This window comes from Peromyscus maniculatus, chromosome 14 (assembly GCF_049852395.1).
Source record: "Peromyscus maniculatus bairdii isolate BWxNUB_F1_BW_parent chromosome 14, HU_Pman_BW_mat_3.1, whole genome shotgun sequence".
In the NCBI taxonomy this organism is placed as follows: domain Eukaryota; kingdom Metazoa; phylum Chordata; class Mammalia; order Rodentia; family Cricetidae; genus Peromyscus; species Peromyscus maniculatus.
The window spans coordinates 59,775,156-59,801,437 of record NC_134865.1 but is presented as its reverse complement, the minus strand read 5'-3'; the positions used below and the strand labels follow the sequence as shown (position 1 = coordinate 59,801,437).

The 26,282-nt window shown below is 44.4% G+C and overlaps 1 protein-coding gene across 2 annotated transcripts; it reads left to right on the top strand.

Annotated features, from left to right (window-relative positions):
* Positions 1-1,561: 1,561 nt before the first annotated feature.
* Positions 1,562-26,106, top strand: Noxred1 (NADP dependent oxidoreductase domain containing 1). 2 transcript variants are annotated; one of them, XM_006990315.4, is made up of 7 exons: positions 1,562-1,677; positions 2,181-2,352; positions 7,129-7,328; positions 12,627-12,807; positions 13,384-13,535; positions 14,723-14,945; positions 25,842-26,106. In XM_006990315.4, the coding sequence occupies exons 1-7, from the start codon at positions 1,674-1,676 to the stop codon at positions 26,029-26,031; spliced, it is 1,122 nt and encodes a 373-aa protein (XP_006990377.2). In that variant the 5' UTR covers positions 1,562-1,673; the 3' UTR covers positions 26,032-26,106. The 2 variants fall into 2 exon arrangements, with proteins under 2 accessions (XP_006990377.2, XP_015864073.1); XM_016008587.3 differs by having other exon boundaries at positions 1,580-1,669.
* The last annotated feature ends 176 nt before the right edge of the window (positions 26,107-26,282 follow it).

Below are 26,282 nucleotides of genomic sequence, written 5' to 3'. Positions count from 1 at the left end.
AGGTTGTGTCTCTGTGTTGTCACAGAGTTGAAGATCACCTGGTCCAGGAGTGAGCAGGGAAAGGAGGATGCGGGAACAGGCGGAGCTGTTGCAGGTCTAGCTGCTGACCTACACCAAGGAAGCAAGTCAGAGAAGTAATGATGTGGCCTTGCAAGCTGGAACAGGAACTGGCTGCCGTTTCATTTTCACATTCTAGATTCTTCACAAAAACACTCCTTGTGGTCCCTCTAACCAGAAACACAAAAGAAAGGGATTCTGGAAAGCAGTTCAGTCTAACCAAGTTGACAGGTCACAAAGCTATAACTCTGAATTCTCATTTTTGAGGATGTACAGATAAATGCCTAGGACTCAGGCCTGCAGGGGGCTGTGTTGGTCATGCAGGTCTGGCAGGTTTTGAGTTCCTCTTTCCTTTGGAACAGGCAACTTCGCTTGCAAGAGTAGGATGTGAGCGCTACGATGTCACATACCTGTAAGAGGGATTGGAGAAGCCAAGCATAAAAAGTGACAAGTGGCACAATTATTTTTTAATGAATTACCTGAAATATGTAAATCCATATGTAGGAAACAGATTGGTGACTCCAGGAGGTTGGAAGTGGGAAGGAATTGGGAGTAATTGCTTAATGCAAATAGGATTTCTTTCTGTGGGGTATAAAAATGTTTTTGAAATAGAGGTAGTCACACAACATTCTGAATGTAATGAAGAACTGTTTGTTTTAGAATGAATAATTTTATGTTACATGAAATACACCTAGATTTCTTTTTAATCTAATGAGATTTAGAGACTGGGTGGTTTTAAACTCTGATTTCAGCCTTTATGGCTACGAGATTGATTATTGAACATAAAAAGACAGGGTAGTGCTAAGGGCTAGAATGGGTAGAGTGCTTGCCCAGCAAATGCCAGGCTCTGGGTTCAGTCCTCAGGGTCTCACATTCCTTTACGGAGTGTTATGGTACATTTCTGGAGTCTCAGCTTCCTAAGATAGCAGATCAGGGCGATCACACTTGATGAGTCACCATCTCAGAAAGGGACTTGGGGTTATTGCCCAGCATGCACAGATCCTGGTTCAATCCCAGGTACTGGGGCGGGGGGGAATCATTAAATAGCTATCTGTTTTTTTGCTGTTTTTGTTTGGTGAGAGAGGAGAGAGAGAGAGAGAGAGAGAGAGAGAGAGAGAGAGAGAGAGAGAGAGAGAGAGAGAGAGAGAGAGAGAACTTTATGGAGGATTCTCTTTCCACCTTTAGGTGGGTTTAGAAATTGAACCCAGGTCGCCAGGCTTGCAAGGTGAGTACCTTTACCCACGTAGCATCTCACGGGTCCTGTCATTTACTTTTTTTTTATAGCAGTGCTAAAATCTATATGATACTCTAATCTGGAAGAAAAAAAAATAGAAATCCAGAATCTTCTGTTGGGAAAAATAAGTTCCTCCCTGGCCTGGGATAGCATTCCTACAAGTAGTGAAAGGAACTGTGTCCTCCTCACACTCAGACCAGGGAAGTTTGTAGATGTGCCTTGCTCCTTTAAGACCAGAGGGGAGAATGAACTGGTTGCTAAGGAGTCATAATGACAATTCTCTTGGGTGGCTCGCCTCACATATATCGTTTTCACCTGCCCAGGCTAGAAGTCCTGAGGAATAGAGCGTATATCTCTGTTTGTTAGTGAGAGATGCATGTAAATGGGTTTGTATATGTCTAGGTCTATTTTCTAAAACTGAAGTGCCCATGCTCTAGCCAAGAACTCTTTTCTGCCCTACAGGGAACACAGAGTTTACTTAAAGTGGAGATTTTCTTTGAAGTGAGGTTCTGTGTGATTAGCCATATTTCCAAAGCCCACAGAATGGAAGGGAAAAGCTCCCAGCTAAGAACACCTCTGAAACCTGTCACTATCCTAATTCCTGCTGAAAATGCACCTGTAGCCAGCATGGATAAATGTTGCTGAGAATTCCTTTTCAGGTTTCCTGAATCCAGGATTCATGACCCGTAGTTATTAGGAAGCCTCAGTGGTCCCACTCAAATAGAGACGTGAACTCCAAGTTCAGAATCTGGAAGGAGAGTGGTGCTGAAGCCCACCATCACGAGGACTCATGACCTAGTCACACACACCCCATCCTATTTACGCCTTTGTGCCTAAACCCCTATTCTCCAGGGTAGGGAGTCATGTTGCTTGGTATCTGTCACTGCAGGAGAGCGTGGTTTGGAAATGAATATACTAGAAGACCTTGAGTCCCTGAAGTTTGAGTATGGGATTCCAGAGGAGGAGCGGTACTGGCTGTACTTGCAGGGACGGTATCGGGGACTGATGATCAAAGGCTGTGCCCATGCGCTCTTCTTCTGCAAACTGTTCTGTACTTTGAGGTAAGCTAGTTGAAAAAGAAAGACCATCATCACTGCTGGGAACCCAAGGGACTTGCGCTTTGTATATTGGAGGTTAAATCCGGCGGGAAAATTTTTTTTTAACCTTTCCAATCCACAATCAGTCACTTCTGATCTGAAATGACTAGCAAAATTCACTCAAAGATATTTTGTGTTTACATAGTAAACTTGGATTAGTGGTGACTTCTAGCCAGAGGGCAGCTGATACATTGCATTCATTCATTCATTCATTCATTCATTCATTCATTCATTCATTCATTCATTCATTCATTCACGCATTTACTCAGACTACCAGCTTGCCTTCCACAGCACTGAGGACCGGTCATCCCTTGTCAGTTGCTTCAGACAGAGACAGTTCTTTCTTCTGAGACTGACCTAATAGTTGACAGAAACAGCTGCAGGAAATCAGGAACACATGAACAAGTAAGAATATTGACAAAGAGAAACTACGAAACCAATCAGGTTCTGGAAAACAGTAAGAAATGAAAGAACTCACCAGGGGAATTCAGCATCAGCAATGACCAAGCAGATGGAATCCGTGAACTCAAAGATGGGTCAGCTGAAGGTATTAGTAAGAACAAAAAGGAAAAAATGAAGGGAAACATTGCAATCAAATTGCCAAGTATAAATAATTTTGAAAGCAAGAAAAAAAAAAGGCAGCTCATGTACAATGTAACTTCCATCATGTTGAAACAAACACTGTTTTTAAGTAGATTTGATAAGATTTTAAAGCAAAAACTCCTAAGGGACAAAGAATGGAATTGTCACAATGGTAAAAGGCCATTTACGGCCATCGTTACGGCATCCAGACAGAAGGTCAAAAGGGGAAGAGCAGACAGGAGGATGCAGGGGACCGGTGGGAGCCTCACAGACAAAGCGGGACAGTCCACTCAGAAGCAGGGGAACACGTACACTCTTTGTGTGCTGTTTGGTCTGCTCTACTTGGACAGGGTCTCTCTCCGAAGCCAGCTTTGAATCTTCCTGCATTCGCTTTCTGAGTGCTGAGATTTCAGAAAACATTCCTCAGTACCCCTGGAACATCTCGGGGGTAGGTCCGTTACATATGACTGGCTCCACCTTTTTTTCTTTTCTTTTCTTCTTTTTGGGGGGTGGGGTGGGTTTTCAAGGCAGGGTTTCTCTGGTAACCACCTGACTGTCCTGGAACTCACTCTGTAGACCAGGCTGGCCTTGAACTCACAGAGATCCTCCTTTCTCTGCCTCTTGAGTGCTGGGATTAAAGTAGCTCCACCTTTTGTGATCCTTAATGTCATATAACTTTTCCTTGGGCATACTACTGTCTCCCAGTTTATCATTTCCATTATCTATAACATATACCTGATGACCTAATCTCGGTTGTCAGCTTGACTATCTGGAATCAGTTGGAACCCTAGCTGCTGGGCACTGCTGGGAAGGATTATCTTAATCCAATGATTTGGAGCAGAAAGACCCACCTCATATCTGGGCCACATTTGGTGGCCGTGCTCGTAAAAGAACAGAGAAGAAGGAAACGTGCTTTCTGTCAGCTAGCCCTCACTCCCACTCCGAAGTTTGTTCATTCTTGTGGTGTGGCCACGTTAAATCCAGGTTCTTCAGGATTCTGATGTTGACTGAAGACCAGAGGCTCTGCAGGAATCCTCCTCCGGGGCCAGGTTTGGACTGCGGAGATATCTGGACTGGTGGACGAAATAGCTATTAAGTTTTCTGCCTTGCTGTTGTGAGACAGCCGTTGTTGGACTACCAAGACCACATTCCGTAAGCCAGTCTAATAAGTCACACACATGCACACATGCATGCACACATGCACTAATGTACACATACGTTGATTCTGTCAGTTCTATTCCTTTAGAGAGAACCCTGAGATCCTTTCTTTAAAAAATAAAAATTGGAACCAGGAGGTGATGGTGCATACTTTTAATCCCAGCACTCGGGAGGCAGAGCCAGGCGGATCTCTGTGAGTTTGAGGCCAGCCTGGTCTACAGAGCGAGATCCAGGACAGGCACCAAAACTACACAGAGAAACCCTGTCTCAAAATAATAATAATAATAATAATAATAATTGCTGTTGTTGTGGGATATTTGATCTCACTGTGACACTCCAAGACTGTTAATAACATTAACCTTGAATGGGGGAAACCAGTGACCAGCTGACTGGAATTAGCCACAGAGAAGCTAGGAATTTGGACAGAGAAGATGATAAGGAAGGAAAGGGTGGGGCTAGAGTCTGGAGCTTCTTTTGGTTTGGGGATGAGCTGCTTCTCAGCTTCTCTGATCCAGCAGGTTTTCACCTTCACATCTGACTTCTGAGTCTTTGTTGGTAAATAGAAGGACACAGACTTAATTTAAACCTACATATTGCAAGTGCAGGCCACAGGCTGGGTGGCCAGAAGGGCTCTGACTGTGGGGTTCTGGGGCCGCAGATGATAATTAAAATATCAGTAGCTTCATGTGCAGCCACTAAGCTGTCAGAAAAAGACAAAACAAAAAAACAAAACAAAACCAAAACAAAACAAAAAACCCACTTGGGAGGCAGAGGAGGTGGATCTCTGTGAGTTTGAGGCCAGCCTGGTGTACAGAGTGAGTTACAGGACAGCCAAGGCTACACACAAAAACCCTGTCTCAAATAAACCAAGATAAATAAATAAAATAAAAATCTAGTATATATAAAGACATCCTGCAACTCAGCAATAAACTCAATTACCTGATTTTTAACCTAAGACTTCTTCAAAGAGTGTATAGAAATAATCAACAGATATATGAAAAGATGCTCAACATTGACAACCAACAGAAAAATGCAAATCACAATACAATGAGATCTTCCTTTGTACCTGTTATGATAACCACTACTGGAGCACCAGAAATGAACAAGTTTGGGTAAGGACATAGAGAAATTGGAACATTTGTTCAATGTTGGCAAGAGTGTAAGAAGTAAAGTTACTATGAAAGAAAAACATAAAACTGCATAAGATCAAGCAATCCCATTTCTGGGTATGCACCCTAAGAACTCCCAGAGATGTTTGTATGCCCATGTTCATTGCAGCCTCATTTAACCTATCCAAGATGTGGAAGCAATTTAAATGTCCATTGATGATGAATGGGTGTACTGGTTAATACTGTCAACTTGACAGGACCAAGAACCATCTAGATTATCTAGAGTAGGTCAACTGTGGTGGAAAGGTCCCGTTAAACTGTGAGTGGCAGCATTCCATGGGCTGGGTCCCGGATGGAATAAAAAGGAGACAGTGAGCTGAGTGCTAGCACTCATCATTGATTACTGATAGTAGATACCACGTGACCATCTCGGCAAGATCCTGCCACCATGAGTTCTTCACCATGACCAACTATACCCCTCCACAATGAGAAGAAGAAGAAAAAGAAACCTTGTGGTTTGAATAAGAATGGTCCCCATAAGCTCATATGTTTGAATATTGGGTCTCCAGCTGGTGGAACTGTTTGAGAAGGATAAGGAGGTGTGGCCTTGTTGGAGGAGCTGTGCCAATGGCGGGTGGGCTTTGAAGTTTCAAAAGACTCAAGCTAGTCCTGGTTAGCTCTCTTTCCTATGGGTCAGGATGTAAGTGCTCAGCTACCGCTCCAGTGCCTGCTTGTCTACTGCTGCCGTTCTCCTCACCATGATGGTCATGGGTTCTAATCCTCTGGGACCATGAGCCCCAAATCAAACCCTTTCTTCTATATAAGTTGCCTTGGTCATGGCATTTTACCATAGCAATAGAAAAATAACTAAGATAGCTCTCAAGATACTTTTGCTAGGTATCACATTAACGAGATGATGTAATGGATATATAATGGCTAATATAATGGATAAGCAAACTGTGTTATATATGTCAGGAGTAGTGGCTCACACCTGTAATCTCAGCACTCAGAGGCAGGGAAATCGGGAATTTAAGTCCAGCCTGGGCTATGAGACTCTCTCCAAAACAAAACAAAACAAATCGCATTAGATACATATGTATCTATATACATATGTATATACATAGGTACTATTCGACCTCCAGAAGGAAATTTTATAAACTATGAATTGGATGAAGCTTGAGGACACGATCCTGGGTGCAAAAATGTTAACGCTGCACGATTCTGCTTAGATGGCTTAGTTAAAGTTTTTTAAGTTTTAAAGTTTTTCTGGCTAGAAAACCAACAGCAAGTAAAATGGTAATTTCCAGATGTGAGGATGGGAAGTGAGCTGTTCAGGAATATAAAGTTTCTGTTTTGCAAGGATGCAAAGGGTCTAGATATCAGTTGCATAGCAATATGCATAGATTCAAACATACTGTGTACTGAAGACAGTGATGATACAGTCTAGTTGACAGCTGTCTGCCCAGAAAATAGACCATAAAGTTAAAAGAATTGGTCCATGGTGTGCTATACGTCACCATATGATGTATAGCAATCAGTGATGTTCAAAGTTAATAAAATACGAGATATACAGACCCTGTGTTTAAGGTCCCAGGAAAATTCAAGATACATAAAACAAAAAAAAATTTCATTGGTAAGTATTTTCACCCAGTTTCATCCCTTGGAAAAGCAATGTGCTTTTTCAGGATGAAGGTTTTGTTCCCTAGTAAGGCTACAGCCTTGCTATAAATGGCCTCCAATTGAAATGCCTTGTTTCTGAAGTATTACATCATCAGGCTTCTACATGAAACGAAACAAAACAAAACAAAACACCAAAAATCATTCAACTTCGAGACTCCTGGGGAAAACTACAATGTGTACATGCATTTGTGTGTCTTTGTTCATTCTCTAGAGAATTATTACAAGAGGGTCGGCGCAAAATACATCCTCGATCTGTATCATTTGATGCCGCCATTGCTGAGGATGAGAAGTTGAAGGTGGGCATCATTGGATGCGGCCACCTTGGGAAGCAGCTGGTTAACGTACTGCTGAGACTTGTCCCCATCCCTCCTGAGAGCCTGCAGATCTCCACTCGGAGGCCAGAGTCCCTGGGTGAGGAGCACTGAGTGTTAGACCGTAGATAAGAGGCTGGTGGCACTAACAAACCTATTTTGAAAAGGTCCCTTTAAAGCAGGGTTCTCTGCTTGCTAGCCTGAAAATTTGAACTTGTTAAGACAGTTTTTCTCCACTTACTTATGTCTGCTTCTCCTCCCTGTGACCTGGGTGCAAATAATCTTTCTGGGTATGAGATACGGGGGAGTTTTCCATATACTATTCAAGTCTAACTGGAGTATTAGAGTCTGGAAAAAAGGTCAACGAATATTTGTATTTGGCCTTATATTTAAAAAATGACATCTGAATATGAAAGTACAATGGTTTCAGTTATTGATCAGTGTGATAGAATTAAGAACAGTGATTGTTTCTGAGGAGATGAACTGCAAAATGACCTGTAAGAACTTTCTGGAGTCGGCCGGGCGGTGGTGGCGCACGCCTTTAATCCCAGCACTTGGGAGGCAGAGGCAGGCGGATCTCTGTGAGTTCGAGGCCAGCCTGGGCTACCAAGTGAGTTCCAGGAAAGGCGCAAAGCTACACAGAGAGACCCTGTCTCGAAAAACCAAAAAAAAAGAAAAAAAAAAAAAAAAAAAAAAAAGAACTTTCTGGAGAGAAGAAAATGTTTTCTATTTAGAGTAGCAGTTCTCAACCTGTGGGTCACAACCCCTCTTGGGGGTCAAATGATCTTTTCATAGAGGTCACCTAAGGCCATTGAAAAATATACTTACATTATGATTCATAACAGCTGTAAAATTATAGATGTGAAGTAACAACAAAAATAATTTTATAGTTGGGGGTCACCACAACATGAGGGACTGTATTAAATGTTCTCAGAATTAGGAAGGTTGAGAAGGAAATATGGGCTGCATAGATGTATGCACTTAACCAAAACTGTTCAAACAATATCCTTCAGAACTCTGTGTGGTACTGTATGTAAATTATACTGCAATAAAATGCAAAATAACAGTGAAAAGTAGTATGCATATTGTAGAAAAATTACTTTTTTTTTTTTTAAGATTTATTTAATTACATATACAATGTTCTGCCTGCATGTATTCCTGCAGGCCAGAAGAGGGCATCAGATCTCACTATAGATGGTTGTGAGCCACCATGTGGTTGCTGGGAATTAAACTCGGGACTTCTGGAAGAGCAGCCAGTGCTCTTAACCTCTGAGCCATCTCTCCAGTCCTGAAAAATTACTCTTGAAGGAAGAATAATTACCCATATTCTTCATTTATTTTCTATTTGGTTTTTCATGACATAGTTTCTCTGTGTAACAGTCCTGGCTGTCCTGCTCACTTTCTAGACAAGGCTGGCCTTGGACTCACAGACCCATATGCTTCTTAACTAGGCTATTGTCTTCTTCCTTTCTTTCTTTCTTTCTTTCTTTCTTTCTTTCTTTCTTTCTTTCTTTCTTTCTTTCTTTCTTTCTTTCTTTCTTTCTTCTCCTCCTCCTCCTCCTCCTCCCCCTCCTCCTCCTCCTTCTTTTTGAAAGTTGTAGCTAGAGTTTTTCTCTCCAGGTCCCGCCAAGCCCCGGCAGTCCTGTAGTCCACTTATAAAGTAAACATACAGACGCTTATATTATTTAAACTGCTTGGCCATTAGCTCAGGCCTACCATTGTCTAGCTCTTACTCTTATACTCAGCCCATTTCTGTTAATCTATATGTTGTCACATGTTCTGTGGCTTTACCTGCTGCCTTTACATGATGCTCCCTGGACGGCAGGCTGGCGTCTCCTCCTCTCTGCCTTCCTGTTCTCTCAATTCTCCTCTCTGCTAGTCCCGCCTATACTTCCTGCCTGGCTACTGGCCAATCAGTGTTTTATTTATCAATCAATCATCCACAGCAGAAAGTATATCAGAAATTGATACTGTACCTAACTGTATCCTGGTTTTTGACTTTTGCATTGGAAGTGCATTCTGTATCACTTAACATTCTTTAAAAGAAAGATTTTTAAGCCTAATCACTGCCCCACAGTTGGCATTGAGAGCACAGCCCTGTGTCTCTGCCTCTACCAGGGTGTGCTTGCTGCCCAGGCTTCTGGGCATTTTGGTGCTGAGTTGTGTGTGTGTGTGTGTGTGTGTGTGTGTGTGTGTGTGTGTGTGTCTGGCCGAGCTGCAGCTGTGAATGAAGGCTGCTCTGTGCTCCCCCTCTCCACCCCTTTATTTTCTTCTCAGGATTTAACATTGATTTCCATACAAGATTAATCTTATCACAAAAAAAGGTGATTTTAAGATCATGTAACATTCCTTAATAATCATAAATATATTAAAAAGGGCTGTGAGGTGGATCAGCAGATTAGGGCACCTGCTGCTAAGCCTGAAGACCTGAGTTCAAGCCCTGGGACCCACAGAGTAGAAGGAGAGAATGATTCCTACAGGTTGGCTTCTGACCTCTAATGAAATACCACAGAATCCTCTCTCTCTCCTCTCTCCTCTCTCTCTCTCTCTCTCTCTCTCTCTCTCTCTCTCTCTCTCTCTCCTCTCTCCCTCTCTCTCTCTTTCTCTCTCTCTCTCACACACAGCCACACACAAGTAAGTGTAAAAAAATTTTTTTTAAGTATCTTGCAGTATCCCAAATCATAGGTAGCCCTTATTTAGTTGACTATCCCCACACATAATTTTCAAAACAAAGTTCGTAGGTTGACCAATAGGTACATATTTATTAAAATATTACTTGCACACAACAAACTGCACCCAGAATGTACAGTTTGGCGTTTTGACACACATTCACCCAGGAAACCATAAACTCAACATAATGAACAAATCCATCACCTCCAAAAGTTGCCCTTAACTGACCTTTATGTCCTGTCTCTCTCTCTCTCTCTGCCTTCCTGTAAACTCCTCTCCCCCACCACTTCACACACCAGTGGCAGTTCTTTTTTTAAATTTTATTTACTCATTTTTGTATGCACACGGAGATCAGAGATGGGTGTTGGGGATCTTCCTCAGCCACTCCTCAACTTAGTTTTTGAGACAAGTTCTCTTGATGAACCTGGAGCTATTTAGTTCAGCTAGCCTGGCTGGCCAGCAAGTCCCAGGGATGCTATGGTCTTCCTCTTCCCAGAGTGGGATTGGAAGTGTGCACTGCTGTGACCGCCTTTCTGTGTGGGTTCTGTGGAGCTGAGATCAGCTCCCCACACTGAGTCACCTTCCTGTTTAAAAGAAATTATGATTATGATTTCTATCACCATAAATTAGTTCACATTGTCTGGAATTTTATTTAACAGCACCATGCAGGACTTTTAAGTCTGATATCTTTTAATGTGTATTATTTTGATATATAACCATAACATTTTGCATATCAATACCCTCCTCCTTTTTTTCTTTTTTTTTTTCTTTTTTGTTTTTTTGTTTTTTTGTTTGTTTTTCAAGACAGGGTTTCTCTGTGTAGTCCTGCCTGTCCTGGAACTCACTCTGTAGACCAGGCTGGTCTTGAACTCACAGAGATCTGCCTGCCTCTGCCTCCTGAGTGCTGGGATGAAAGGGGTGTGTCACCATGCCTGGCATCTAGCTCTTCCTCCTTTCTAAGTAGTATTTTATTGCACGAGTATTACAGTTTTTCTATTTATTTGTTAATGTAACTTTCCCCCTAATTTTTGCTCACTGCAAATAAAACATCTATGAAGGCTTGTATATAAGTGTTCACGTGGAAATTCTACTTTGATTTTTTTTTTCTTAAGCCAATGCCTGAAAGCAAAATGGCTGACTTGTTAAAGAAATATCCCATGCTTTGTTTTGTTAGACAGCTAATGCTTTTGCTTTGCAATTTAACCTGAAGAAAGTTCAGGTTTGAATTTTTAGCAATGTTGCGTAAGAACAGCCATTTCATTATATCATTTTTTAAAAAATCTTACTTATTTATATTTTATGTATGAGTTGTCTGCATGTACACCTACAAGCCAGAAGAGGGAATCAGATCCTATTATAGATGGTTGTGAGCCACTATGTGGTTGCTGGGAGTTGAACTCAGGACCTCTGGAAGAGCAGCCAGTGCTCTTAACCCCTGGGCCATCTCTCCAGCCCCTCATTATACCATTTTCAATACTTGAAACCATTCCTTAAGAAATATTTATTTTTACTCTATGAATATGATTGTTCTGCCTGTGTAACATATGCATTCATTTCCACTGGAAGCCAAAATCCCCTGGAATTGAAATTACAGATGATTGTGAGCTGTCATGTGGATGCTGGGAACTGAACTCCAGGTCCTGTGGATGAGCAGCCAATGCTCTTAACCCCTGAAGCATCTCTCCAGCTTGGGAAGCATTCTGAATGTCATCATTTTAATGTGTCTTTTAATTCTTTTTCTTTTTTTCCCCATGTTTCGATTTAAGGTTTCTCTGTGTAGCCCTGGCTGTTCTGGAACTTGCTCTGTAGACCAAAAGTTGGCCTCAAACTCACAGAGATCCTCCTGCCTCTGCCTCCCAAATGCTGGGATTAAAGGCGTGAGCCACCACTGCCCAGTTCAGCATCACTTTTAACATTTTTGGTCAGTGGGATGAGTGCTTACCTCTTGGGTAAAAAAAAAAAAAAATCTTTTGCATTCTGTTTTTCAGTAACTCTTAAAGCATACCAGATGGAAGTATACATTTTAAATTCTTACTTTGAGAAATCCATGTTGTAGTGAGGATAATCAAATAATTAAGTACCTGTGTGTTTAAAGCAATTGTATGACTTGTCATGTGCACAGAGACTTTTCCTCTACATTTATGAATGTCTTACAAAAGGTCTTGTATACCTTACAAAAACTATTGAACCTTCCACAGCGCCTCCCAGTGTCCGTTATACATTCTCGAACGCTTCTAATTTCACCCACTACCTCAGGCCAGTAAGCTATCTAACTTTCAGTGAGCCACGCAGCATCCTGAAGCCTCGGTTGGTTCATCTGTAATATGGGAACCGCCCTCATTGGTCTCAGAGGATCCTCGCTGAGAGCTACCTTAAAGAATACATAGGAAGCACTTTATACACTATCTGGCAAGTGCTAGGTCTACAGTAAATGGAAGCAGAATGCTTCTTAGAGCATTCTTTTTTTTCCCTAGCTTAAATTAAAAAAAATAATAATAAAATAAAAACACCCAGCATCTGTTCTAAAATCAAGACAAAAAGGAATCCTGCAACAACTTCCCACAGGGGAGGGCCCTTCTTTGCACAGCTCACAGAGGCACCCAGGAGCAGTTTCTGGTTGCTGTGGCAACGGGACTTAGGTTGCTTACTGGATACACAGTTACCACCATCCTCTCCCCACGTTTGACGTTCAGGTCCAATCTCTCTTCCTTTCTCCCTCCCTCCCAAGTTGAGTTCCAGAAACAAGGAGTCCGGTGCTTTTACGACAATCCTGCTGTGGCGAACTGGGCCAGCGTGTTGTTCCTCTGCTGCCTGCCCTCTCAGCTGCCTAACATCTGCTTAGAGATCCAATCCAAACTTGAGAAGACCTGCATCGTGTACAGCTTTGTATCTGCCATCCCGATACCCAGGTATCTTGTCGCACGGCATGAGACCAGAACGGCGCAGGCGCTGACTTCTCCTCCGCGTTCACTACCTGCCACCACCATAGCCCTACCTCTCGAAGTCAGTCATCCTCAGTAATAAGGAGGCAGCTGGAACTGAAGAAAGACCCAGCCAGCCTTTCTTACCGCCCACCCTCACCCCCAAGATTTTCACACAGACAACACTTAGGATCGGGATGTTTTCCCTGTCTAAAACGTTAATGGCATATTGTTTCCTAAGTACTCGCTCCCCACTCTGTGCATTAATGAGAAAACACAAAAAGCTACTAAAAATACATGTCAAATGTTATTTTTGTACTCTTGCATCTAGTCAAGAGCTAGGCACCTGATAACAACATTCAGCAAATATTAGGTGGATGGTTGAATAATCCAGTTAATCAGTGAGTGTCCCTAGTGCACACTCAGGGCCACATCTTGTTACCCGAGCAGCGCTGTGCAGGGGAAGGGGGCTGTTGTTTTGGCTTAGATGCGAATGCAGTAGATTGGATAGTCATTTTTTTCTTCCCAATCTGGCATTGTACTCCCTGTCTTTGTGGCTTCCAGGTTGAAACTTCTACTGAACCACACCAACATCTTGCGGGCCCAATATCACTTTGCTGAGGATATTGATGACATCTGGGGAGAGAACAAGGAAATCACAGCTGTTCTCCAAGATCCAGTGGTTCTTCGGGCTACCTGCCCCTACAGTAATGCGGGTAAATGCCCAACTGTGTAACTGTTGCTGACATTCTTTTGACAATTACCTTCCATGACTGGTGTGTGTGTGTGTGTGTGTGTGTGTGTGTGTGTGTGTTAGGGAAAGCACAAAGTAGATACATTCTTAGTTATTTGAGTTTGGTATGTGTCTTAGTTAGGGTTTCTATTGCTGTGAAGAGACACCATGGCCATGGCAACTCTTAGAAAGGAAAAACATTTAATTGGGGTGGCTCACATTGTCAGAGAGGTTTAGTCCATTATCATCATGGTGCGACATGGTGGTGTGCAGGCAGACATGGTGCTGGAGAAGGAGCTGAGAGTCCTACATCTTGACCCACAGGCAACAGGAAGTGGTCTGTGTCACTGGGCATAGCTCAAGCGTAGGAGACCTCAAAGTCCATTCCCACAGTGACACATTTCCTCCAGCAAGGCCATACCTATTCCAAGAAGGCCACATCTCCTAATAGTGCCACTCCCTAAGAGCTTATAGGGGCCAATTACATTCAAACTACCATAGCATGAAAAGAGCTTGTGTGTGTGTGCGTGGGGGGCGGGGGATAAAAGCAGCTTTTCTTAGGCAGAACTGAGAAGCCTAATTTTTGGATCCTTCAGACTGGACTAGAAACAACCAGGGAAATAGCTCATGTGAACAATAGAATGAGCTGGGCTTGGGGGTACATGCCTATAATCCCAGCCTTGGAGAGGTGGAGACAGGAGAATCAGGGTATCAAGACTCGTTGGCTATATAACGAGTTTGAGGGCAACTAGAGTTACATGTGAACCTGATTCAAACAAACAAACAAACAAACAAACAAATAACAAACAAACAAACAAACAAACACAGGAGAACGAAATGTCTGGGACAAAAAGAAAATGGGCTTCCTTCTCAACTTGCGGTATTTCCCAGTTCCTCCCTGCTGTGGGCAGGGACCATTCTGGAGATCCTTCTGCCATCAGCAGTGTGACTCAGCCCTCTCTGCTCCCCTCTGGTGTGATCAGCACACGATGTGGCTGTGAAGGGCAAACGGGGCTCACGGCCTGGGAGGGAAGAGTGTCTGTCTCCTGGCTGTGTCGCCAATCGCTTTAGGGGGGAAGGTGGCCTGGCAGAGCCCGTCTCTGGGTTTTCCTCTGGGTTCCCTGCAGCTTGCTTTTGCAGATGCTCACGGCTACTTTCCTTCATGTCTAGGGGGAGTCATCCTCAACATCAAATGGCTGGAGGGGGTGTTCTATTCGGTCATCAATGTCTGCACCGCCAGGAACGTGTTCCACTCCCACGTGCTGCACATCCTCAACAAACTCTTTCTCTCTGTGCACCTGGAGAGCTGTGGGAAAGACAAATCGTCTTGCCCCAAATTTCAGCTAACAGATTTTATGAACAAGAGCTACGTCAAGAGCTTGTTTCATAAAAGGTAAGATGTCGAACATTTGGCCATTGGAATCTGTCCCACGGTTTTTTCTTAACAGATGCTTTTTAGAAACATTTCTTTGTTGGTGCCGGGGGGTGGGGGGGTGGGGGTGGGGGTGGGGATGGGGTAGTGGGGTTGGGAGGGGAACAGTGACTAGGACTTGGAGAGACCAGAGGGAAACCTCTAGGAGTCAGTGGTGTATTTTTGCCATGTGGGTGCCAGGATCGAACACAGCTTCTCAAGCTTGGCAGCAAGCACCTTTATGTTTTTCTTTTATGCTTTCATGTTCCTCTCCCCGTCTCAGTGGGGTTTTTTTTGTTTATTTGTTTTTTATTTATTTGTGTTTCTTTGTTTGTTTGAGAGTTTCCATAGAGCCCAGGCTGGCCTCGAACCTCTCAACCTTTCAAAGTTCCAGAATTGCAAACATGCCCCACCACATTGCCTAACTTTGACCTGTGTCCTCTTAAATTTGGTACAAATAATACACTTTTCTAAAAAAAACAGAACAAAATTTTTAAAATTATCCAGTTTAAAAAAAAAAAAGGCCTCCCTGCCTCCTAAATCCCATTTCCTAATAGTTGTCTCTAATAGACTGTATGGTGGCATTCTATTTGTACTGAAATGTGATTTTAATTGTATGTTAATAAATAAAGTTGCCCAGGGGTCAGAGCTATTAGAGCCATAGAAAGAGCGTGGCAGTGGTGGCGCACGCCTTTAATCCCATAGATCTCTGTGTGTTCAGGGATACAGCCAGCATTAGAGATATACACCTTTAAGACCTAGAGGGCTGTACATACAGGCAGTGACGAGGCAGTCATATGTTTGGGTTTACAACCAATGAGAAGGCAGAACAAAAAGACTATGTAAAGACATACACACAAGAAGTAGCTCTCTTTCGGAGAGCTAGGACCACTGCAGGAGGAAGGGTGAGATTTTAACTCTGAGCTCTGACCTCTTGGCTTTCTCTTTTACATTGGTTCCGTGTTTCTTATTTAATAAGACAGTTGGTTACATCTACAAGACTGTTTTGTCATTTTATCTAGGCACCAACAGATATTTGTATTGTCGTTGTCTTGCAATAGGCATGCCTATCTATTACTTCAGTGTTAGAGGCATGGAGCCATAACACCACTTTTGCTTTCTATATCCGGCTAGAACTCTGTGGGTGCTGGCGTTGCCTACTTCACTTAGGAACAGCAGCCCCGCGGGCAGCCTGTCAGACCCATTGTGCAAGTCACACGTTGCCCTGTCTTCCTGTGACAGAGTGTATGTAATTCCTTCTTCCCCCTCAAATTTTGCACGCTGCGCTGCTAGATTATCCTAGCACTTGCTTCGAATACTTGGACAGATATTTCTGCTGGGTAAACATCCCGATGGCTGTCTGGGTTAGAGGACACGTACGTACGTACGTTATTGCTTAGCAAAACGCTGGCCCCGCTGCCGTAGGCGCGTGTCGTTCCTCTCTAGTGTGGTAAGGATACAGGCGCCCTTTCTGGCCTTTGCTGATCCAATATGAAAAGCTTGCTGCTGTCATTGCTAGTGACTTCCATGTCTCCAGACTCACTGGATTCTCGGAGCTCCTTTTCTTCGTGGACGCCTTGGGCACGCCATCCTTCAAGCGTCGTTCTCTCGGCTGACGCTCCTCTCCTCTGATCGCTCTCCCGCTGTCCTGCCCTCAGATCTGAGAGGTCTGAGGGATCAAGCCTGGGCCCCCTTCTCTTTCGTCTACACTAGTTCCTGGGTGATCTTTTCCAGTGTGGGAGTTCAAGTTGCCTGTTTTTTTTTTTTTTTTTTTTTTACTCTCCTAGCATAAAACTCTCCGTTGGTGCTGTGCCCACATAACCCCATATTCACCACCTCCTCTGAAATCCGACGTGTGTGTTTGAGCATCCTTGTTTCTGTGGGGTTCTTACCTAACGACTATAGCCTCACCAAGTGCTCCAAGGAACCCCAGAGCCCCAGACATAATCACTGACTCCAGTTCTCTTCCCCACCCCATGGTCTGGTCACCAGCAGATTATCCTTTCGGTTTGGGAATTCCCCTCACCTCTCTATTGTTTCGTTTCCAGAATCCCTTTTAGTTTATTATTATTTTTTTTTAATTTTAGTGGCCCATATCCTGTAATAACTCCCTGAGAAAAGGGTACATTGGAAGTAATTTTGGCAATTTGTTAATGTTTGAAAATGTTTGTACTCTTACCTACAGTTTTACTGAGAACACGGTTAAGTAGTGGATTCTACACTGAAAATCATTTCCCTGAGGTGGTTTTGAGCACTGTTCCATTGTCTTCAGCTTTTAGATTTGCTGTTGGGAGCTATAGGGCCTTTCTAACCCACCTTGTTATATTTTTGCTTTGTGGAGACAAGGTCTCATCTATGCCAGGCTGCTCTACCAATCCTTTGGCCAAATCCCAGGTGCTGGGCCATTTTACCCTTTCTTTTTTCTTTTTTTAAATCAGACAATGTCTCACTATGTATCCTTGCCTATCCTGAAACTTGCTACTTAAACCAGGTTGGCTTTGAACTCATAAAAATTTACCTGCCTTGAGACAGGCGGATCTCTGTGAGTTCGAAGCCAGCCTGGTCTACAGAGAGAGTTCCAGAACAGGCTCCAAAGCTACAAAGAAACCCTGTCTCCAAAAACAAAAACAAAAACAAAAAAAAAAAAGAAAGAAAGAAAGAAAGAAAGAAAGAAAGAAAGAAAGAAAGAAAGAAAGAAAGAAAGAAAGAAAAAAGGAAAAAGAAAAAAGAAATTTACCTGCCTTTGCCTCCTGAGTGCTAGGATTAAAAGCCTGTGCCAACATGCCTGACTAAAGGGCATCATTCTTGAGTAGTAAACATGTAACCAATTGAACCATTTCCCCAGCCTTCCCCCTCACATCCCACCTCTCCTACCCCCTTACCCCCTCACCCCTAACCCCTCCAGTTATTTTTTTAAAATATTGTGGAATATAACACACGTACAGAAGAAGTGCATATTCTGTTTGTAAATATACAGCTTTATGAATGATTGTGATGCAGATGCTCATGTCACCCCACCCTGGAGAAGCGATGTGTTCAGCTGGACTTGGCCATCTGAGTTCTCCAGACTTCTCTGATTATGCCTTTGCAAGATCCTACCTTCCCCTCTTTTCTTGGTTATTCTTGTACCTAGCAATGCACATCAAAGTTTCTTCTATGTCTTTTCGTGCCTTGGTAGCTTATTTTGCTTTCATACCTAATCATATCCCAATATATGTCTGTACCACACTTCATCTCCTTACCTGCTGAAGGACACCAGGGTTATTGTCTTAGAGTTTAATTGCTGTGAAGGGATTGCCATGACCACAGCCACCCTTACTGAGGAAAACATATAACTGGGGCTGGCTTCTAAGTTTGGAGGTTCAGTCCATTATTGTCATGGCGGGAAGCATGGCAGCATTCAGGAAGACGTGGTACTGGAGAAGGAGCCAAGAGTTCTGCATCTGACTCCTCAGGCAGCAGGAAAAGACTGTGAGCCACTAAGCTTGGCCTGAGCTTCGGAAACCTCAAGCCCATGCCCAGTGGGACACTTCCTCCAACAAAGTCACATGAACTTCGACAAGGCCACACCTCCTAATAGTGCACTCCCTAAGGGCCTATGGAGGCCATTTCCATTCACACCACCACAGTTATTTTCAAGCCTTGATATTTATGACTGAAACTGCTATAAACGCATAGGTGCAGGTGTTCTGGCAACAGATTTCAATGTATCCCGTTTGTTTTGGTAAGCACAAGGGCTTGGCTGCTGCCTGTCTGGTAAATAAAGAAGATTTTGATTTTCTAAGAATCTGCTAAGGGAGCTTCCACCATCCCCTCAGTATTCCCACCATCCTCTCAGCCTCCCCACCATCCCCTCAGCATCCCCACCATCTCCTCAGCATCCCCACCATCTCCTCAGCATCCCCACCATCCCCTCAGCATCCCCTCAGCATCCCCACCATCCCCTCAGCATCCCCTCAGCATCCCCACCATCTCCTCAGCATCCCCACCATCCTCTCAGCCTCCCCACCATCCCCTCAGCATCCTCACCATCCTCTCAGCCTCCCCACCATCCTCTCAGCCTCCCCACCATCCCCTCAGCATCCCCACCATCCCCTCAGCATCCCCACCATCCCCTCAGCATCCCCACCATCCCCTCAGCATCCCCACCATCCCCTCATTCCCACCATCTCCTCAGCATCCCCACCTTCCCCTCAGCATCCCCACCATCCCCTCATCCTCACCATCCCCTCAGTATTCCCACCATCCCCTCAGTATTCCCACCATCCCCTCATCCCCACCATCCCCTCAGTATTCCCACCATCCCCTCAGTATTCCCACCATCCCCTCAGTATTCCCACCATCCCCTCAGTATTCCCACCATCCCCTCAGCATCCCACCATCCCCTCAGTATTCCCACCATCCCCTCAGTATTCCCACCATCCCCTCATCCCCACCATCCCCTCAGCATCCCCACCATCCCCTCAGCATCCCCACCATCCCCTCAGCATTCCCACCATCCCCTCAGCCTCCCCACCATCCCCTCATTCCCACCATCCCCTCAGTATCCCCACCATCCCCTCAGCATCCCCACCATCCCCTCAGTATCCCCACCATCCCCTCAGTATTCCCACCATCCCCTCAGTATCCCCACCATCCCCTCATTCCCACCATCCCCTCAGTATCCCCACCATCCCCTCAGTATCCCCACCATCCCCTCAGTATCCCCACCATCCCCTCAGCATCCCCACCATCCCCTCAGCATCCCCACCATCCCCTCAGCATCCCCACCATCCCCTCAGCATTCCCACCATCCCCTCAGTATCCCCACCATCCCCTCAGTATTCCCACCATCCCCTCAGCATCCCCACCATCCCCTCAGCATCCCACCATCCCCTCAGTATCCCCACCATCCCCTCAGTATTCCCACCATCCCCTCATCCCCACCATCCCCTCAGTATCCCACCATCCCCTCAGCATCCCCACCATCCCCTCATCCCCACCATCCCCTCAGCATCCCACCATCCCCTCATCCCCACCATCCCCTCAGCATTCCCACCATCCCCTCAGTATCCCCACCATCCCCTCAGCATCCCCACCATCCCCTCAGCATCCCCACCATCCCCTCATTCCCACCATCCCCTCAGTATCCCCACCATCCCCTCAGCATTCCCACCATCCCCTCAGCATCCCCACCATCCCCTCAGCATCCCCACCATCCCCTCAGCATCCCCACCATCCCCTCATCCCCACCATCCCCTCATCCCCACCATCCCCTCATCCCCACCATCCCCTCAGCATCCCCACCATCCCCTCAGCATCCCCACCATCCCCTCATTCCCACCATCCCCTCAGCATCCCCACCATCCCCTCAGTATTCCCACCATCCCCTCAGCATCCCCACCATCCCCTCAGCATCCCCACCATCCCCTCAGCATTCCCACCATCCCCTCATTCCCACCATCCCCTCAGCATCCCCACCATCCCCTCAGTATTCCCACCATCCCCTCATCCCCACCATCCCCTCAGCATCCCCACCATCCCCTCAGCATCCCCACCATCCCCTCAGCATCCCCACCATCCCCTCAGCATCCCCACCATCCCCTCAGCATTCCCAACATCATCTCCTCAGCATCCCCACCATCTCCTCAGCATCCCCACCCGCTCAGTTCCTGTTGTTCCTTTTCCTCAGCAGCAGCTGGTGCTGTCAGTGTTCTGGAGTTAGTTATTTAGCTTATTTAGCAAATTAATTTAGTAGCTGGGAAGAGCTGTCTCCTTGCTGTGGGTAGGAGGTGCCATTACCTTTCTGTTTTAAATTACAACTTAATGTTGAAGATCTTTCTGTAGCTAGAGTTTTCCGGCCTTGCCCACAGTCAGGACAAATCTCTGTCACCCACCAGTCCCACAGCCGCTCAGACCCAACCAAGTAAACACAGAGACTTATATTGCTTACAAACTGTATGGCCGTGGCAGGCTTCTTGCTAACTGTTCTTATAGCTTAAATTAATCCATTTCCATAAATCTATGCCTTGCCACGTGGCTGGTGGCTTACCGGCATCTTCACATGCTGCTGGTCATGGCGGCGTCTGCAGTGTCTCCGCCTCAGCCTTCTGCTTCCCACAATTCTCCTCTCTCCTTGTCCCACCTACTTCCTGCCTGACCACTGGCCAATCAGTGTTTTATTTATTGACCAATCAGAGCAATTTGACATACAGACCGTCCCACAGCACTTCCCCTTTCTTTTTTTTTAAAAGGAAGGTTTTAACTTTTACACATCTCCAAAGTCAGCTTGCTATATTTGGGAATTTGGGCGTAGCTTCTCTTACTACTTCCTGCTGGAGGGGGGCGCTGTATCTTATGGGGACACAAAGAAAATTTTAGGATCATGGAGTAGTCCGTGAGACCATATCGTCTGAGCCAGTTGCCTTGAAACGATTCTGGATGTTGGATCATCTGGGCCATGGTGTCATCGGAGACCTTTCAGGTGGTCTTGGCTGGTCAAACCTGATGTATCTTAATCTGGAACAAATCCATAGCCTTTGGCTTTCTGTGGAAACAAAAGCAGAGCCTCTTTTCCAAAGCAACATATCCTTACATCCAAATCTTGAAGTTAAGGTACCTTTAAAACACACATTTTGGCATAACTCAACAGCTTTTGCAATCAAATGTTTCTCTTCAGGTATGAATATCAAAGAGAACATAATCCAGATTCTCTGTGTGGTAGCCATCTTTATGTGGCTTATGTTTTATATTACCTTGAGCCTATTGCTTTAAACTGCAGCCTTCTAAGCCTGAAACGGCGCTGTGGCTGCTGGCTCCGCCCACTTCAGCTTCCCAACATGGCGGTGGTATGTTTTCCGCCAGCTCTGGGAGCCATCGTGGGTCTGTGCTTTTATTCAAACAGCGTGTAGCCCAGAAACCTCTTTTTTTGTACTAGCAAAGGCTAAATCCACCATGCAGCTTAATGTGCCACTTGCAGAGGCCTCATTCCCGGAATAATGCAGATCGAGCTTGCATGCTAGGAACCTGCCAGTAGCTCAAACCGGCAGGCTACCGCTCATTTGAGAGATACAATTAGGAAGCTGTTTTTAGCTCCATTTTAGAATCTTTTCTCAGGTTTTAGGTGGAAACTCTTGCCAACACGTTGGGCGCCATTTGTAGCTAGAGTTTTCCGGCCTTGCCCACAGTCAGGACAAATCTCTGTCACCCACCAGTCCCACAGCCGCTCAGACCCAACCAAGTAAACACAGAGACTTATATTGCTTACAAACTGTATGGCCGTGGCAGGCTTCTTGCTAACTGTTCTTATAGCTTAAATTAATCCATTTCCATAAATCTATGCCTTGCCACGTGGCTGGTGGCTTACCGGCATCTTCACATGCTGCTGGTCATGGCGGCGTCTGCAGTGTCTCTCTCCGCCTCAGCCTTCTGCTTCCCACAATTCTCCTCTCTCCTTGTCCCACCTACTTCCTGCCTGACCACTGGCCAATCAGTGTTTTATTTATTGACCAATCAGAGCAATTTGACATACAGACCGTCCCACAGCATCTTTCCCTATGCCTGTTTTTAATCTGTGTTATCTTCTTCAGTGAGCAGTCTATTAAGGTCTTTTGCCCATTTTTTTAACTAGGTTCTTCATCTTCTTGAGTTTTCAGAATCAGTTCTGTATTTTAGATAATAGTCTCTCTCTGTCTCTGTCTCTGTCTCTCTCTCTTTTAATTTCCAAGACAGGGTTTCTCTGTGTAGCCCTGGCTGTCCTGGAACTCACTCTGTAGACCAGGCTGGCCTCGAACTCACAGAGCTCCTCCTGCATCTTATTTCAGAGCGCTGGGATCAAAGGTGTACGCCACCACCGCCAGGCAGGTATTAGTCTGAATGTGTCTTTTTCAGATAGTTTCCAATCCGTGGTCTGAATTTTCATTCTCTTGACAGTGTCTGTCACAAGACAGACTTTATTTATTTATAATTTGTTTAATTTATTTAATTGAGACAAAATGTCAGTCTGTAGCCCTATCTGGTCCAGAACTCAGCAGGTTCAGGCTGACTTTGCAGCCTCTGACCTCTGTTTCCTTATGCCGTGATTATAGCCATGTATCACCATACCACATCTGTAATAGAGAAATTTTATTTTAATTAAGTTGAGTTCACTCTTTCTTTCATGGACCCTGTCTTTCATGTTTGTGATGGGTAATCTTGACTGTCAGCCTGATTGGTTGGATTAAATCACTCTCAGAATAGTAGAGCACTCTTTTAAGTGTGATTATGAAGATGTTTCCAGAAAGGATTAAATAAGCATCAAAAAATGGACCAAAATGCTGGTATATAGGAAGGAGATTTGAGTTTTGTACATCAATCTTATAACCAACAACCTTGTACTATATATTTAAACTAATCCAGGTCAATTGTAGATAACACCACACTACTTCATAGATTCAAATACTTTGAATTCCTCCCTCATGTGTGCTTATATTATTGACATAATTTGATTCACACAAACATGTGGTATACACGCATAAATAATTATTGAGTACATTCTTTTTTTTTTTTTGACTGTTCTTATATAACCAGGTGACCTCAAACTCACTCTGTACCAGGAGATACGTAGGCAGACTTTTTTGTCCCTCCAGCCAGTCCCCAAATAACCACACAGAGACTTATTAATTATAAATGTTCAGCCTATAGCTTAGACTTGTTTTTAGCTAGCTCTTATCACTTAAATTAACCCATTTCTATTTATTGTGTGCTGCCCTGAGGCTCATTGTCCTCATTCACGAAGGTACTTCCTGTCCTGCTCACTCTGCGTCTCCTCTCACTCCGCCCTTCTCCAGCATTCTCTCTGCCCTGAAAATCCTGCCTACCCTTTTTCCTTCAGTCACGTGGTATCTTTCCTTCCAGCTTTTTATTAACAATGAGAGAACACATTTTTACAGTACACAAAAGGATTATTCCACCGCAGAGATGGCCTTGAACTTCTGACCTTTGCCTCCACCTCTGGGTGCTGTGGTTACAGGAATGAGCCAGTGATAAGTTTTTTTTTTTGCTGATAGACCTCTCCACTGATGCAGCAATCTAAATCAGACCGAATCAGACCTAATTAAAAAAGTCCCGGTTTAAAGGGTAAAGTGTTCCCTGGTGATTCTCTGGAAAACCACGTGTCTGTTTTTTGGGATTGCAGCTTAAATACCCTGTGGGAGTGGTCTTGAGCCTCTTTGGGGGAGGAGCTGTGTTTGGTGGGCTTTGAAGGGGCGGGTTTGGGGGGGAAAGATGGGGGAGGGGAGTTGAGGTGGATCTTTCCCTAGAACAGCCAGCAGCCCAAGTTCATGTGGTGCTGTGGATTAAACCCGGGACACCTATGCTGAGCAAACACTCCAGCAATGGAGCATCATCTCCATTACTGTTACTCTGAACACACTGCTGTCTGTTTGCTCTCTGCAGAGGAAGGAGAACGGGTTCCTCCACCCGTCTGTAATGTTCCTCCTTCCTTTATGTGGCTCCTAGTTTCTAACATCTGTTTTCCTTCTTGCTAAAGAACTGTGAACATTGAGCTGGGCGGTGGTGGTGCATGCCTTTAATCCCAGCACTCGGGAGGCAGAGGCAGGCGGATTTCTGTGAGTTCGAGGCCAGCCTGGTCTCCAAAGCGAGTTCCAGGAAAGGCGCAAAGCTACATAGAGAAACCCTGACTCAAAAAACAAAACAAACAAACAAACAAAAGAACTGTGAACATTCCTTGTAAGACTGATCTACTGACAACTCCTTCAACTTTGGTTTGATAAACTTTTTTTTATTTCTCCTTCACTTTTGAAGGATGATTCTACAAAATTCACTTTTCTGGGGGATGGAGAGATGGCACGGAGGTCAGGAGCACTTGCCGTTCTGTCAAGGACCTGGGTGTGGCTTCCCAGCACCCACAGGGTAGCTCAGAGTCATCTGGACCAGGAGAGCTGACGCCTTCTTCTGACCTCTTGTGGCACAAGGGATGAGTGTAGTGCACATACACACGTGCAAGCAAAGGAAATGAACAGGGAAAAAGATTCCCAATTCTGGGTTGATGGTTTAAATTCGGCTGTCACTCCATCATCTCCATGCTTGCATGGCTTCCGACTGTCAGATGGTCTACCGGGAAGTGGTTTCCCTCTGGTTTCTCTTAGGATTTTGGCTTTATCTTGTCATTTTCTATCATTTGAGAATGTACCTGGCTGTCGTTTTTGTGGTCATTTTATTATTGGCATTTATCCTGCTTGGTGTTCTTAGCTTGCTTAGACCTCTGGCTGGCTATATGATATTAATTTGGAAAAAATTTCAGTCATTATTATTTCAAGTATTCTGCTCCTTTCTCTCCTCCCCTTCTAGTATTATCTGTCTGTTGTCTCTATGCCTATCTATCTATCTATCTATCTATCTATCTATCTATCTATCTATCTATCTATCTGATGGGTATCTATCTATATCTATATCTGTCTATCTATCTATCTATCTATCTGATGGTTATCTATCTATCATCTATCTGATGTGTGTCTATCTATCTATCTATCTATCTATCTATCTATCTATCTATCTATCTATCTGATGTGTATCTATCTATCCATCTCTATTTCTCTCTATCTATCATCTATCTATCTGATGTGTATCTATCTATCTCTACCTACCTATCTATCTATCTATCTATCTATCTATCTATCTATCTATCTATCTATCATCTACTTACCTACCTATCTAGTCCTTGCATATGCTGGTCCATATAGTTCATCATTGCTGTTTTTTTTACTTTTTCTGTCTGGACATTTCTATAGTGATACAGTCAAGTCCAGAGAGTCTTCCTTCATTTTGGTGTTTCACACCCAAGTTATATGTATTAAACAGACTCAAAGAAAATAACGCTCTCTTTTTTCTCCACCTCAGGCCTTTCCCCTGGTTTGATCTGTCTGCTGTGCAAAGCAAGGACACACCGTTCAGCCAGCATCTCGCGGCAACTCCTGTTCTCCAGGACCACCTCACTCTTCTGTACTGTGACTACTTTGGCATCTCCCTAACCAAAGAAGAACTACCAGAGGTTTCCCCGGGTTCCTCGCCTCAAGGGGATGAGGGTTGACAGAGAGCCATGCACTGTGCTAGAGAATTGTACTAATGACTTGACTACAGAATAAAAGAGGTCCATGTACATCAATATACTTGCTCGTATCTAGCTTTTGAAGCTACCTAGTACATTGCTTCCCCCCAAAAGCCTTTTTAACACAAATTATTACTCTTCTAAATGCTAACTCCAAGTAATTATGTCATAATCAGATAGTCAAATAGGAAAGCTGCTTTCCCCATAATAATATAAAGCTAGAAAATGAGACA

Coding starts and splice junctions, on each gene's coding strand:
- Noxred1 (XM_006990315.4), top strand. Junction 2,353..7,128: donor AAACTGTTCTGTACTTTGAG/GTAAGCTAGTTG, acceptor TTCATTCTCTAG/AGAATTATTACAAGAGGGTC. Junction 7,329..12,626: donor TCGGAGGCCAGAGTCCCTGG/GTGAGGAGCACT, acceptor CTCCCTCCCAAG/TTGAGTTCCAGAAACAAGGA.